Here is a 17,047-nt window from a genome sequence, read left to right as displayed (position 1 = left end):
CCTCAATGCCTTGGGAAGTATTGTACAATATGATTCTATTCAGTCCACATTTTTATCAACATGATCACCATCACCTGCAGCCATCATTCCATTTTAGAGCACAGCCCTTCAGGTATTTTTTCCCTTTCTGCAATATCGGAGTATGAAGAAGATGAATGAAAGTTTCTTGCATGTGTTTGTCAGTGTGTTTTTGTAGCTCCTATGAACAGTGATGGACTTGGCAGCCTAGAGACTGAAATCCTCTGTTTAATCACAGGCGAGGTACAGTTCCACAGAAAGACACGTTTCTATACACAGCCCCTGTAGCATGTCTAAGCCTTGAGCTGGAGAGTCTATCTTCAGTAAGTGGAAAAAAGCACTCAAGCCAGTCAGTCCCTGGCCTCATCTCTGGAACTGTTGAAAAGAAGCTTTCATGGCATTGAATTTAATGACAGGTGCTAATGTCTAGTCTGAAGTGGACTGAGAATTCTCTTTCACTCATTTGGGAATTTCTTTCTGTAAGTTACTGAGAGAATGTAGTGTTCTGTCCAGTTTGGAAGTTGTATGTCTGTGTACGTCAAGTTGACACATCACTTCAAAAGGCGGTAGGTTTTCAGGTCAGCGTGCATTAGCTTGGGGTTTGATCTGAAGCTCAGTATTTTTTTTTTATTATTTTTTTTAACTTATGTAAACTTTCACAATCCAATAGCTAAAACTGAGGCCCTTCAGAGACTCCTGCAGTATTAAGTACTGCACAGAATTCTTGTGTGGTCATGAATTGTAATCTCTTAATGTTTTTTAAATGTTGTGATAGAAAGGCAATGCCATATTCCTTTTCACAGAGGAGTGTTTATGGGGTTTTAGTAATTTTTCTGTCAAAATCCAATGTGATGAAAGAATGTGCTATTCCAAAAGAAGTGCTGGCTATTAAATCTGCTAGAAATTATTTGACTGTTTTGTGGGTCTTTTTTGTATTTTTCAGCTAACAGGACAAGTGACTTTGCAAATTGCCAATGAACCGGTTTTGCCGTTTAATGCCCTCGACATCGCGTTAGAAGTTCAGAACAGTCTTAAAGGTAATTTTTGTTAGAGGAATATTATTCTCCATTAATACAGAGAAAAAAAGGAGCATCTACTCACTGGTATGGATCTTCAGTTTCCACTTGAATGATAGCCAGTGAGTTTACTACTTAGAGTCTCATTATATAATGCTAAATAAACCACAGGTTTTGTTGTTAAATAAAGCCATAAAATGTTTACATTGCTTTTGATGTTACTCTGTCAGTTAAGGAATAATTACTGTTAAAATCTCAGCATTGCAAAGATAACATCCTCTGTGACTGAACTTGATTTTAATTCCCTTCAAGGCTTTGTTCACTACAAGCAAGAGAGGGCTTCTAATCCTGTCGCTATTTGACTCGTTAATTTTCAAAATCTTCTTTCTTGTTCGCTTATTCCACTAACTCACCTTGTTGGCAGAGCATGCTAACTTTTCTCCTTTTTTAGGTGTGGCAAAGCATGATAATTTACCAATACATATTGAGTTGATTAAGCACTGAGAGCCTGGAAGCTCTGAATTTGAAACTGACTGTGGTGTGTTTGGGACAATGGATTAGGGTCAGGGAGACAGATGAGAAAGTTTCTAGTCATAAAGTAAACAGAAGTGACTGCTAACTTGGAAATGATGCAGCTATAATTCTCATAGACTGTGGATTTGGCACTGTTTGCTAGGTGTAGGATGAATGCCTTCATATGAGACCACTCCATCAAGACTGTGGAGCCATTACTAATATTCCTGTGTTGCCTTCTCATTTCTGGTGCTTTCTATTGTCTTGTTGCCTTTTAGGGCTTGATAAAAGAACAAGCATTCTGCAGGCATTTTGTCCAGTGTTGACAACAGAACCCAATTAAGCCAATAGCCCTTGGCTTGAGCTGTTCAAGATAACACAATTAAAGAGTGCAGTTGTGCATTCCCTTTGCTTCTGGAGGCTGTTCTTTTTCCTCTTCCCCCCCCCCCCCCCCCCCCACACACAGTTGGTGGAAAAATGTTGATATATTATAAGGAACTAAACCCATTGTATCTTACTGAGATGTTCTCTTCTACTATCGAGATTGAAAAAGAACAATAGACCTCCTTATTAGTTATAAGAAGAGTATCTATCTTAGCTCCAGTCTTGAGAACTAGGGATGGAGAGAAGTCTAGGTTCTAACACTGTGCGGTGTCACTCATCCATATAAGCTTTCTCTTTCAGTATCATCTGTCTTCTTCCTCCCATTCTGTCCCTTTTCCCTTACAGTTTCCACTTTTCTCATCTCTTAGTGTATTTAAATGAGATCCAACTCTCCTTCTTTTTCTAAGTGACTAGTTGAAAGTAGGATGGATATGGAAAACATCTAAGAAGCTTAGTCCTTGGAGATGAAATCCTTTGATAATTTAGCTGCTGAACTCTAACATAATTCCTTGAATGTGTACAAACTGGTATTCTGGTCAGAATTCAGTGAACTTAAAAGGATGGTAAAAGGTACAACCCTGACAAGAACCCCCATGAAATTTGAAAGACTGCTCCATAGCATGCTCTTAATAGGAACTCACAGTGGAAAAATGTGAGATAGGTAAAACTATGTTGTTATTTCCTCCAACTATGTCTCTTCTACAGATTACCTGTAGAGTGCTAAGGCCTTTCAAAAATAACTTTTCTATTTTTCTATTTCTTTATATATTTATGGAACTCTGAAGTTGATCTGTTAAATAAAGATGTAAGTTCTGTAAAATCACACCAACACTTTACATACAGTTTAGCAGAATGTGAGATCTTATGTCAAACTTAAAGATTTTTTGCAGTCTTGAGGTGTTGCCATCATTTAATTTACTCCCTACAGTATAAAGTATCACTTTTCTGTCATACACATTCATAGAAGTATGATACCTTTTCTTTAATCTTTGCCATCCATCACTGTCAAGACCTAGGAGTCAGAAGGCTAGCATTGGTCTAGGATCAGCGAGCATCCAAAAAGACAAGTAATTTTAGCTTTGTTGTGCCATATAAACGTTGGTTTAGTTCAGCCTAAACGCAGCAGGGAATGATTATCAAAGAAAAAGTGTGACTCAGCTGGTATTCCTTCAACTGAACATGAGATGTCTGCTATTCTTCCTTTTTTCTTTATTTGGAGTAACAGGGAATGTTGATTTAAACTGAGTTTTTCCCTCTAGCTTCAGTTAGATCATTTATCTCAACCACTTCAGAGGAGGGAAAATTATTTTCTAGGTTGTAAGGCCAGCAGGATAGATTTTCTCCTAGCTGTTCCCTTCAGAGTTTTGTTTAATGACTTCTCATTACTTTCCTGCCTTGTCTGTCTCTAACTTCTGTCAAATAACAGTTTATTTTCATTTTGGAAACCAATGACTGGTCATTTTCTGTTTAGATAAATAAGAAGTTATATTTTTAACAAGACTTACGAATTTCTTCATAAGATTTTATGTTGTCTTAGATTTCCAGTTCAAAGGTGCATTGTCTTAGTAAACTATTTCTTTCTGCAACTTGATGCAAACTGTAAATGTAGAAAATGTGAAGGGAAATCTGCCCCGATCGGGACCAGACTACGCAGTCTCTCTCTCGCTCCCCCCACCCTCCGAGAGAACAGGGGGAGATGATATAAGAAAAACGGCTCAAGGTTTGAGATAAGGATGGGGAGAAATCCTTAAAGTTACCGTCACGGGCAAAACAGACTCGACTTGGGGAAAACTATTCATTTATTTTCTAAAATTAGCAGGAGAATGAGACAGGGAACAAGATAACCTCCCCCCACCCCTCCCTCTTCCCGGGCTTAACATTATCTCTACTACCTTCCCCTCCCGAGCGGCACGGGGGGGGAAAAGGGAATGGGGGTCACGGTCAGTTCATCACGCGTTGTTTTACGCCGCTGTATCATCGTCAGGGGAAGAACTCCTCGCATTCCTCCTCTGCTCCATTGTGGGGTCCCTCCCACGGGCCACAGTCCTTCGTGAAACTGCTCCGGCGTGGGTCATCTCTTCCACGGGGTGCAGTCCCTCTAGAATAGCTGTCCCAGCGGGCCCTCCACGGGCCACAGCCTCCTTCAGGCCTCCACCTGCTCCGGCGTGGGGTCCTCCCCGGGCTGCAGGTGGATCTCTGCCCCTCCATGGACCTCCACGGGCTGCAGGGGGACAACCTGCTCCACCATGGTCTTCACCACGAGTTGCAGAGGAATCTTGGCCAGGAGCCATATTACTCCTCCCCCTCCTTCTTCACTGACCTTGGCGTCTGCAGCCGTTCCTCACAACAGGCTGGCAGACGCCTCTCAGGATCCTTTTTACATCTTATTCACTTCTCATCTCCTCTCCACTTCTTGCAGCCGGGCCGGGCCGAGTTGGGCCCAGTCGGCTGCCTGGCGAGAGGCCAGAGGGTGAGGCCTGCAAGGCCCATGAGGCTCGCGCCTCCCCCTCTCTGCCCCCCGCTCAGCTGCTTCACATCTTCTTCTCCTCTTTTTCCTGTTTTCCCCTACTTAAATACGTTATCGCAGAGGCGTTATCACGGGACATTCTGCTACCAATTGGCTCGGCCTTGGCCAGCAGCGGGTCCGCCCTAGGCCCGGCCGAGTCCACTGAACAAAGGGGAGCGACTTCTAGCAGTTTCCTACAGAAGCTACCACCTTAGGCCCCCCCATCACTAACAAAACCAGAACAACGACATGCTAGAAGATTTGTTCGTTAGGCTTAATTTTGTGCCTCTGGGATCTGGTTCAGCCAGTCACCTAAACATGCATTTTATTGCCTGTTGGACTTTCTCACAGTCTTGACATCAAATTGTACGTGTAAATACCAGAGTCACAGTTTGGCAGTCTCCTGGATGTCCTCATGAAAGGATGTATGTGTCTTAATATTTGTTAATACTGCATCTATTTATGTTTCCAAAGAATTTGGAATGTGGTGGGTGTCTGTACAGTTAGCTCTGTTAAATTCAATAGGATGTTACTCAGCACTTTATAAACCATTTCTTACATTCAGGGTAGGCTGGATGGCAGGTTAGAGGGAAATGTCATCCACAACATATTTATATCTGGCTCGAGGCCTGTTCCTCAAAAAGATGGAGAAGTGGCTGTTAAGCAACATGTGTTCTCTCCGTTTGCACACACCAGAACTCTTGGAAACAAGCTACTGCATTTGGGTTTACCTGAAAGGAAAGGTGGTGGCTGAAGAGGCATTTATTTTTGTGCATCTGCTGATGGTCTGATGTTTAACAGGAAACCTCATGGTCGTAAATGTTATAAGATGGGTTCCAAGAGTGAAATCCAGGTCCCCGTGGCTGTTCAGGCTGTTATCTGTCTGACCACAGATGTGATATTTTAGAGAAATCCATAAATAGGTGACAGTTAAAAATATTGTCATTAACTACAGATTGCAAGTGTGCGGTGTTTCGTACATTTAAAATCAGGATCCACTGTAGCTTGAATCAAATACAAGAGTATCTTGCTAGGCTAGGCCTTGCATGCTATGAAAAACCAATTTATCTTTTCAGGTAGGGCACAGACAGGATGTCAAATCTGGATTATGAATTATACAAATGGTTCTTTTAAGCACTTCTGTGAAAGTATTTTGTATGTATATGCAAGTACAAATTTATCAACGTTTGTATGTAAGTATTCTGTATGTATATAAGCATTTTTATTCAAAACATATTTGTATCATGCACTGAATGCTTTTAGCACTGTGCAGTCTGGACCTTCTCCTTGTAGCCTGTCTTGCAGTGTATTTGACCCTCTTTGAAACTTAGTGTATGTTAAAGCAAGCTTCAGGGACTGATGATGGAGGTGTTAAAGTGTCTCATTAGGATCAAAAGCCTTTCTGTTCCTTTGCACCCGACTGACTCAGCAATAACAAGTTTAATCACAACGTTTATAAAAATAAAGGCAACCAGGTTTGATGCTAACCATGTCTCTTGCTTAGGTGCTGTTTGCTGTAGAAGCTGATATCATTTCAGTCACTGGTCCCACCTAGACTTATGCAGACCTTTCAAAAATTGGTATCTGTTGCCTCAGCGTTAGATTGTGGCTGCGTAGCACTAGGCACACATGCTAAGATTCCCTACTTGTGGCTTTTGTCATAGGCTGCTGAAGCTGGTAAGCAAGTCACATAAGCTGTAAGCCATCTCTAATAGGTACTGGATGAGAGAGGCCTATGAAAACAAATTAACTAGGAGTGAGATTTTGTGGGTTTCCCTCTATAGAGAGGGCAGGGGCTGTGATTTAAAGCTCTTTGGCCCTTTCTTCTCCCTGGAATGGATGTTTTACAGATGTCACAGCAGCTGAAGTACTTGGGGTGATGATAGTAGGCAGTGCTAGCAAAAGTTTAAAAATAATCTGGTTTTTGATAAGCGATTTCCAGGGAAGTCTGCATGACTTTCCACAGCCGTGGCTCAACCCATACATTTCAAAACATCAGTCTAAACTCCCAGTCCTTAGAAAAATCAATACAGAAATGTATCTCTGTCATTTACTTGGTGGCTGCATACTCATTGACTACAGCTACCTGGTAGTCTTCAGCTTGGCATCATTTTACCTGTTTGACCATATTTCCCGGATCATTTAGGGTGCTTTTCAGAGTTACTTTCTCCATCTGTCTGTAATGTTCAGAAAGTTTCCTTCTTTACTGTTCCCACTCATTATTCTTGACTGATACTGAGCTGAAAAAGGCAGCAATTAGTTATCTGTATATATGATAGAAATACCTTCCTTGCTATAAAACACTGACATCTTGTCTTCAGTATCCTTTCAAGGATGTTATATATTAGTACTGGCAAACCTTTCATCAGCCTTTAAGAAAAATCATGGAAAATGCATTTTTCATGGGCAAAGCATTTGGTACTGAAAGGAAAGGATGAGCATCTATTCTGTATCGGTAGGCCATATATGTTTCAGCAGCTCTGTACAAAGGCATTGATAACTTCCTCTGTATTGACATTCATAACAATAGGTCACAATATGCCTTTGTAATGATAGCCTCTTTGAAAAGAGACTTCTTGCAGCAACACCAGATTAGTTTGCTTGGGCAGTAGCAGTCATGCTAGCCAAATTGAAGCTGATGGCAACGTATTCTTTGCACTGAGGATGCCCATGGATTTGTGTTTCTGCCACCTTTAGGGTACTTTCTACAAAGCTTTCCCATTCAGATTTCTCACTGCTGGGTCTGATCATCCAGTTTTGCACAGCGTGAAAAATCTCCCTAGTGAATACAACAGCATGCCATAGCTGATTGCGAATGTGCAAGCTAATCAAAACCTGAAGCAATTTCCCTTCTTTCTTATATGCAAACACATGTTCACATGCATGGAGAACAAGCGTCATGCCTTAAACTGCTGATCTGTCTGTGTTCATTCTCCTGTAGGTACTTGTAGGCAAGTACATTCATACCAGAGGGCACAAACACAATTTAAAAATGTTAAATCTCTAGCAGTACTTTTCATAAGAGCAATCTGTTACACAGGGAAAGGCTATTATATTCAGTGTCTGTAAAAATAAATATCTATTTGGTGTAACCTGTTTCTGAATAAAATCGAGTTACATTTAGCAAGGGTAATGAAATTCAAGAGTATGCATACTCTCAAGTCACTTTCTTGTACTTGCAATTTTATTTATTTAACAATAGAACAACTAGCTTAGGTGATTCATTATGATTCATACTGGAGACAAAAGGACAAAGAATACATAATAATGTGGCATTGTTTTCTGTTGGGTGAAGTAACACTTGCAGGTTTTGTTTATTTTCTCTGTAGAAGCATCACAAGATGTTTAAGACATTATTAGTTAATGCATCTTTTTAAGAATCATTTCCCCTTCCACTCCCAGCTTCTCAACTTGAGAAAAGCATCAATCACAATTTCCCTTGGCAGTGAAGTTCAGTGTGTTGCGGTACAAACTACTGATGCCCTTAAAGCTGTGTCCTTACTTCTCTGGGTAAGAGACACTTCCATAAACACTTTGAGGTTTTGTACTGAAGTATTAAAAAGGGGCCTGGATGTTTGTTTTATAATGAGTGCTGGTTTAGAGTGATGTAAAGAGTGTTTTTACTTAGGACTATAAAGTGTAGTTGGTTTAGGGGCAAAAATGTATGCTATGGAGAGGCAGTGAGAGCATTTACAGGATTTTCATGTTTAAAAGGGTGATCTGGTTGGGTCTTCATTTCCAATGAAGTATTTCCAATGATATGCTTATCCCTTTATCTCACCTTCCCTATTGAAAGGTATAGCTAACATTTACAATTGTTTATATAATTTTCAGAACAAGAATTACAAGTGTTGTATGTTACTTGGAATATTAAGTGCTTTGCTGAAATAGAAGGATTCTTTGTAACAGGGTGAATTTAAACCTTTCCATACTGACACAAGTCCTAGGATAAGTTATGCACAGTGCCTGGGTTACATGCATGGAAATGGCAAGTTCTTCAGCTGCACAGGGTGTTTGCCTGAGAGTTGAAAATTGAAGATACTGATATTTTGCAAAATATCCCAAATGTACTCAGTTTATATGCTTGGAGAATATCTTCCTGAGGCCTCAGCCTAACTTAATCAGGCTTTAAATTACTCCAGACTCAATCAGAAAGATGCCAGTTCTGTACATCAGGGTACTGCAGTGCCTGTTATCCATTCTAATTCGGGAAATGTGGATTGGTCAAGAGCCACTGACAAACCAACCTTGTCTCAAACCAAGACAGACATAAACCATCTTCTCTCACTCCTGTTCCTACAGGGAGCTTCTGTTCATTGTTGAAATTCATCTCGATAGCTCAGGAAATCTGACAGTTTCTCTCACACCAGCATCTGTCTCTCCATGTATTTTGAGTCATTTCATGTTTTGCTGGATTGAAATGTGTTAGCTGAAAGACAGGAGTGGGGATCTATGAACTGCATTCCTTTTGCTGAAATGCATCCAATAGCAAATCTCTTTTTTCATACAAGAGGGAGAATATGTCATATTGAGACACTTCCTTTAATTTCCTAGTTGTACCTATTTGCTTTTCTGTTCTTGTTATATGCTCACCTTTCAGACTCCATCCATAAATAATTTGAAAAATGAGTTGACGTTCTCCATTTACTATTTCTCATCTCTCCATGTATCTATTAGACAAGGAACGTTAGTATTCATTTAACTTGTGTCTTGAACCACTTTGTTGGATTAATCGTCTCAGTCACTGAGATACTGAACTCGCTGAGGTTTGTACATTGAACTAAAGGTGAGACACCTTCTGAAGCTGAATGGTTTCTTTTGATTAAATCACCATTTAAAAGATCTAAGGATAGTTTATTTTCTTATTCTTACTAAACAGTGAATCTTGGCCTTAAAGATAATTTCTGCATCCTGGAAATGTTTTTTTTTTTTTTTTCTGACTGATGGTACTTTTGACTTTATATCAGGTCCAGTCTCTGCTTTCTCTCTCCATGTGCTTGTGAAAATTCACGCAGGCTTTGCATGCCCTGGGAAAGGAGGGCGTGCTCTTCACCTGCATTGTAGGTGGGAATAGATGGCACATTCCCAATACTCCAGTTCATGTATCACATTCTTCTTTCTGGACCACAAACAGAGAAATATCGAAACCACGATATTTCGTTATTCAAAGTGCAGTGGGCTTTTATTCTTTTGCTGTCTGTGTAGGATTACAAACAAAGTAACAGTTAACACTCCAAGTTTTAAAAGTTTTGAAAATATTGACTGGATTAGAATATACATTTGGATACCAATTAAAGTGTTAGTTGCCTCATTGCTGTATGATTTAAGTGATTAAGAGGAACAATTTCACATTCCCTCTACAACTGTTAACCTCTAGGATTCTAAAATGCTGAACAAAATTCAATTAACCTCTGCATATTATGATTTTCTATACAAGCAGTCATTATGAAATCCAAGCACAAGCTTTCAAACCTGAGAGCAGTAGCGTCAAATGGCATTGAATAAATTCTGTCTCAGAATGAAATATTATAGTTACTGATTTATGCATGCCTGTTTTTGCAATGGTAGATTTCAAGCTGTACCCCAAAATCATTCCTCACAGCTTATTAGATCTTAAAACATCAGAGCCCAAACTGATCTTCTTTGAAAAATAGATCAGAGCTTATGCACAATGATCTATGGCTTTCCTTGATCCATTACATAATTCTCACAGGGAAAAGAGACTTGGATTTTAATCAAACTATTAATTTTTACTTGTAAGCAAGAGTAATAAGTGATGTTCTCTGAATCACTGGCAACTGTCATGCTCTTACTGTTTCTAGGTGATGAAGTAGACATTCCTCAGTTGCTTGCAGTGGCATCACGTCTCAGGGACACTGCAGAATTGTTCCAGTCAGATGAGATGCGCCCAGCTAATGACCCCAAGGAACGAGCTCCTATCAGAGTCAGGATGCTCAATGATGTGCTACAAAGCTTGGAGAAAAACTTTCTGGTTCATCGAGCTCCTCCAGGACTTTACAGGTATCGTGTTCAGCATGTTCTCCATTTGAGCTAAAATGGTAATCTCACATTGCTTGGTTTTCAAAACTGTCATACTCTCTTTAAAAATATCTCAGTAAGTATCCAAGATTAAAGCTACTTTTTCCTCTCTCATCCTTTCTGCAGAAAATATTAATTCATTACAGTACAAGAGGTCATTAGAATGCAGCGCTGTAGCATTTCTGTCATGACATCACTGCTAACAAGATGTATGGTGTGATGGCAACTCAGGCAGCATGACAGATACTTGTGTTAGATGGTACAGTAAGCTTTCAGAAGAAGAAAATATTTTGAAGTCTAATACTGCTTGACAAGCTCCACCTATATTTTATTTAAAACTTTTTACAGTTCATTGAAGATTCAGAATTATGCAAGATATTATGTAGCATTATTTAACATATTTAATTATATAGTGATGTTCTTGGGTGCATTTCAACCAGTCAAAGGCAGTACAGTGGAGTGCATGAGAAGGCCTTGGTGAGTCGCTATTCGTAACATCTCGTTTCTCGTTAGAATTGTTCTCCAATATGTCTGAAGCTGCACTACTCAGGTTGATTTTAAGATGTCATATTCATTCTATCTTTCACTTTCTAAGAAAGAAGTCTACAGGTCTGTATCTCTCACCATAGATTTCCTCTACAAAAGAAAAAAAAAAAAAACCACAACAACTTACGGCAATCGGTAGCTTAAAAAAAGTTTGAAAAGCAAGAACGGTCCAAGCTTGCCCTGAGTAGTGCCTGGCCCTCTGGCTGTTCAGAAGTAATAAAGTTGTGTGCATGTGCTTCAGAACAAACTGTCTGATGCACTGTACTGCAGCCCATCAGTGTAGTGTTTATAGCTTGACCTCAAGGATATGATTGAATGCCCTGGGCTATAGAGTGAGGGCGTATGGGGATTGTTTTGAAGGACTCTGTGGCTGGAGATAGCCAGTGCCTTACCCATACCGCCCATTAGGAGACTTCCCCAGGTAAAACCCTCCCTTTAGTTAGGGGAAGCTGGTTGGCGTTCTCAAAAAAGAGAGCTTGGCTGTGAACTGACATACATACACAGGAGACAGACAGGGGCTAGGACACAGAAGTGAATGAAGCATCTATGTTATTTAGGAATATAAAGGTACTTGCAACCAGAACTAATTAAAGTAATAAAACAGTACTTCATTGCAATTAGTTGGAAAAATTGTCAAATGTCTTGTGCAAGAGATTGTTTCAAGTAGGCACAAATGAAGGGGTGGTAGAGGCACACTTTTGAAGAAAATCAGAAGGCTGCAGCATCAGGAGATTTTTCCAAGAATTGGGATTTATATAAAATAAATGCAGTCATCTTACAACAAAAATGAAAGAAAATTTAAAAAGTAGTTCTGGTGAACTCAGCAGTGTCACTGAAAAAAATCCCTACAACTATAATAATGAAAATATAATAATTATATTTGGGGAGGAGTAATGTACTTTATTCCTGCTGTGACTGGATTTATAAGGAAATAAACCAAAATGTGATTAAATAAAGTCTAACATTACAGGTTTAGCACTGCTGTCTTTCTTACCTGAACTGGTATGATGTTGCACAGGAGCCATAAAACTGCTTAATATAATGTAATATGTTTGTGTTGTATCACAACAGCACATTGTTGAGTCTGGCCTGGTTCTTTATTTGTAAAAATAAATTATACCAAAACTTAGGATTCCAGTAAGCAGACTTTTTGAGGCCTTCTAATATTTGGATTCTTCCAGTGCTTGCAGTATTAAGTTTATTATTCATCAAGATGCAATTGTTAGATACGCAGGTATAATGTGAATTAAATTTGTCACCTTCCTGCTCTCAGCAGTACAGTATTCACACTGGCAAAGAGATAGTGTGGAAGTGAAAATTTTGTAATTTTCCCCCTCCTGATTTCATTACATGTGATACAAGATTTAACAGTGGAAGATAAGGTTACTTCAGAGTTTGTGGGAAAACATTGGGTTTGACTTTACTCTGGACTATTTTACCTAACATGACCTGGAGTATGTAACAGTGAAGTACACCTTGTGTACCTTCATTTAGATGCTTATTTAGAAACAGTGCATTCTTTCTGCTATGCCAAGGTGTGCAAGTGTAGTGTAGATTTATCTGCAAGGCAAACAGAATCAAGGACGGTGATAGTTTTCTAATTTCCTTTCATGCCATTAAAAATCTGCAGTACAGTTTCTTTTCCAAAAAGCATCTAACAATACATCTTTATTTGAGTTATTTTAAACATTTTAGGGATTGAAAGTCCTCCTACTAATTGATGCAGCTAGTGAATCTATTTTGTGTTCTGCAGCTAAAATCATATCACAAGAACACTAGAAATACTTGAAAAACCTGATGTACAATTTTTTTCCTTGTATAACTTTAAGGTTTTCTTTTTGTAATTTGGTAAAGAAAACAAACAAAAAAATGAGTCTCACAGTCAGGACCTTGTATGCCATGTTTCATCCCAGCTGGAAGATGGATGGGCGCGTTGTAAACCCCTGAAATAGTGGTTTATAATGGAAATGCTGGCAGCCCTTTAACTATAGCAGCACAAGCAGTGCAGCAATAAATACTGTGCTTCGTCTGTAAACAGAAATTTAGGAAGCCTTGACCTTCAGGCTCCAACTGTGTTTAGATCATTAAGATTCCATAAATACTGTAATTTACAGCCTTCTGAAGAAGAATTTGTGTGCACAGTAAAGCACGTATTCTTCATGAAAAAATGATTGCTTCCTGTATACCCATTTGGACTCATATTCTCGACCTCAATCAAAGCACTTGACAAATTTGCTGAAGTTTAGGCATCATTTTTAGGCTTGTGCTTGTCCTACTTCACAGCTCTCTGGATCTATACTGTGTTTTCTTTTCTAGAACTTGAATTAAAAAGAAAGGTGGGTTTTTTTGCTTTATTGCAGGAGGTGGATTGCAACCTACTTGTGCTTGTACACTACAGAGGAGCGAATACATCTTTTCTGGGTTTTTTGGGGTTTGTTTTTTTTTTTTAATATGGTTTGTACACTCATTGCCACAGCTGTAGTCCCTTACTGTATATATGTCCAGTCAGTGTCCTAGGGCAATATTTGGGCATAATTGATGCATTAGTCATCTATAATGAGCAATAAAATTATTCAGAGTTACTAAAAAAAAAAATCAAATTACTTTAAATTTTGATAATTATGTGAAGATATTTTGACTAAAATAAAGTATTGATGATTGACATTGGCAGGTTGTTCAATGCGGTGTAAGTAAACACTGTAGTTTAGATGATTATCCTTCTTACCTGAACTTCATGACATTGAACTGAAAATTTAACAATAGCATACTTTTCCCATGATATTTTATTTCCAGCTGAGCTGGAAATGTACAGGTACAGCTTTCATCAGGGTATTTTAGTCTTATCCAGAATTTTAGGCAGAATGAAAAATAGTAGGTTGAGAAATGTTCTCCTGCTTTGGAAAGTTACCCTGGGGCTTGATTTAGGGTTAGGACCAAATCTCAGAGTTTTATTGTACCTGAAGAATTTCTGTGATTCCCAGTGGTAACTCAGGGTAGACTTTCTATTTCCAAAATAAATGTTTAGGAACAAAATAGGATAGCTATTGGTATTTTTAATTTATCTCCCTTTGTTTCTCATAACATAATCATAATATTGATAATTTTGTGAATTATATTTCATCATTATTTTAATGGAATAATCAGTAGAAATTTGTATAAGTTTGTTTCTTTCCTCTAGCCATTTCTTGCTTTCCACTCTTAAAATGTATACCTGTGCTGAACAACTCTGTGTGTTTTCTGGTAATAATTTTTTTTGCTACTAGTACTAATAACCATAGATTACACTGCAGTGGCACATATGAAGCTAAGGTAAGAACAGAGGTGCACTTTAGGCACTGTGCATAGACGGGGGGGGAAAGAAATAAATACAATCTCAAGCATATTGTCCTCTCAATGAGATGGTTATCTCAGCAGAGATAGAAGATGATTCTATAAATGCTGATAACCCAGTAAGAAAACCCCAAATTCTTACCCTTATCAGCATTCAGTAAAGCACATGTAGTTGCCTGCTAGAGACAGGAGAAGATGCTTTATCTCCGTATTCTAAACACAGGTGCTTCAGACATAAACAAACATAGACTGAAGCAAAGACCTGGGGCAGTTTCCCTACAGTGAAAGCAGCTTGTCAGATAAGGTCAAGGAAGTGCTCGCTGACACCTGTTCTGACACTGATTAACCAAATCTCTACATGGCTTCTGAGAGGGAACAAAATTACTTTCTGTAAATGAATGTTTGTAAGTTAGATAATGAGGCAAATGCATCCATGCTGAGTGCCGTATCTCCTCTTAGTCTCTTTCCTGAACGTCTTTGTCTGTTGTGCATCAGCTAATCTTTAGAACTCTTGGACCCTAAAAGTCTACTATCATGCTTTTGCATGCTTTTCACTCTACGAAAATACCTACCAAAACACTGATACCAGAAATATCATGGATAACAAGTCAGCATGTATCTTCCTGGTGTTTATAAATATTGAGCTCAAGTTATGTGTTTGCCTTGGCTGAGTAAGACCATTACCCTCGTTCCTTGTATATTTTATATTTCTTATATTTGCTGATCACCACAGCCTTTGACAACCTGTCAGCCTAATGTATCTGTGAAGTCTTGTGAGTGCGCTCCTTAGGTATTCACGCAGCAAGCTTCTGTCTTTTTGATGAAAGGCGTAGCACTTCAATGACATCGGAACAATGAATAATAATATTGTAAAGAAATGCAGTAATCAAGAAAACTGCATTAAGTATCAGGCACAGGACATGCAAGGCAGTAAGATGTTCTCTGTTACTGGAAGTGGTTTCTTCAGGTCCGTGTCTAATCTTCATATTTGGTGGATGCTCTTGAGATTAGATGGATCCAGTAGTAAATATGAGGGGTTTCCTAGAATAGCCCTTGATGCTCCCACCAAGATTTCCAAATCTAAGGTAATCACTAAAAACAGAGTTTGTGTCTTCAGTCTCTAAAAGTCAAGGCATAGAAAGGCTGACTGTCATTTCTGCCCCAGTTAGGTGGCTTTTATTCTTAACAGACCATTGCTTAAGGATCAGTTATGTCCTGACTGACAATTCTTTAAACAATTTGATAAAAGAATCAAAGTCAACTTGTGTAAAATCTCTCATTTAAGAGTTTCATCTTAGCTTGCCAAGTTTTTCCTGTCCATTAAGGCTGCATCTGTCACCACTATTTATGGAATTGTTGCAAGTGCCTTTGTGCTATGTCTACCAGACATAATTGAGTGAATTGAGTAATAAATAGGTTTAAAGTAAGGATTTTGAAAACAATGTGTTTTCAAGAAAGACCTCCAGCAGTTTCTGTTGCTCATTTGTGCAAGTTAAAAGTCTTCCTTTTGCTTCTTTTTATCATGGATACCCAGGTGTAACATTAGCATTTCACTGGGCTAAAAAATTACAACAAATCAGTACATTAGAATGCACTGAATAAAATACTCACTATAAGCAATGATAGACTGTGCACCCTGAATTTGCTGTAATGAAATGAAAGAACAATCCAAAGATGCTTTTAGCACCACACAAAAAGCTAATCTGCATAACTGCTAATCTCACGCCACTCAAGAGTTTGGTGTTCACCCGAACAAATGTTTTCCTTTCAGATTGAGATTTGTTATATACATTCCTGACATATGTATAGAGCCTCCTAGATTTACCCTGTTTTGCTGATAAACTGCAGCAGATTCTCAGGTGTCAAAATTCACATGCCCTAAGACTAGTTTCTAGAGATACATGTAGTAGGAAACTTAAAGCTCTTATTAAATCTCCATGTGTAAACAAGCTGCTTATTGGATTTACACAGGACAAACATTAAAGATGCAAATATCCTGCTAATCTTAAATAGTGACATGGGTAAACATGTAGTGCAATGTCATCTGGAAAAAAAAAAAAGACAACCTAGCAAAGAGTGTCTACAGAAGTCAGTTATTCTGTCTCATTGTGTAGACTCTTTGCAGAGTAGCTTTTCATTTTGGACACTTCATTTGTGATTTAAAGTAGAAAATATTCCTAAATTCTTTGTTGCAGTGTTTGAGTGTTTGAATGACCTGAACCAAACACACGGAATTTTTTTTTTTTCTGCATTTTATTATGTGAAGCAGAAAGTGATTTGATATGGTACTGATGATCCTTAGTGTGGGAAATACAGCAACAATTCACGTTGCACAGGCAGTAGTAGATAATATTCTGTCTCGTAATATCTGCCATGTGCAATTTGTAACTACAATACTAGAATGATGTTGAGGGAGAAGGAAAGAATTGTGTACTGGTTTTAGAATAGCATACCTCAGATTTTGCCGTTCAGTCAGAATAAATGAATTTTCATCTTACTGCACAGCAGTGATTTTCCATCTGACTTTTCACCCTGATCTCTTGTATCTTTAAAAATTTGCATCTTTCTTCTATAATTATTTCACATCTTATAAATGGAGTTACGATTAGTGGTATCACTTATTTCACTTTCTAATCCTTCTTATCACATGCACTGGTGTTTCTTGGCTCTGCAGCTCCCTTCTCTCTGAAACACA

The 17,047-nt window shown here is 38.6% G+C and overlaps 1 protein-coding gene across 1 annotated transcript in view; it reads left to right on the top strand.

The window, feature by feature from the left end:
- Positions 1-17,047, top strand: part of NAALADL2 (N-acetylated alpha-linked acidic dipeptidase like 2) — a 242,639-nt gene that overhangs the window by 214,352 nt on the left and 11,240 nt on the right. Inside the window, exons 12-13 of the mRNA XM_086754882.1 lie at positions 962-1,055; positions 10,260-10,458. Coding sequence (XP_086611008.1) covers positions 962-1,055; positions 10,260-10,458 — 293 coding nt within the window. The remainder of the gene's footprint in view (positions 1-961; positions 1,056-10,259; positions 10,459-17,047) is intronic.

This window comes from Chlamydotis macqueenii, chromosome 9, assembly GCF_036417535.1.
Source record: "Chlamydotis macqueenii isolate bChlMac1 chromosome 9, bChlMac1.mat, whole genome shotgun sequence".
Taxonomy (NCBI): Eukaryota; Metazoa; Chordata; class Aves; order Otidiformes; family Otididae; genus Chlamydotis; species Chlamydotis macqueenii.
The sequence above is the reverse complement of the archived record's forward strand: the minus strand, read 5'-3'. Positions and strand labels throughout refer to the sequence as shown.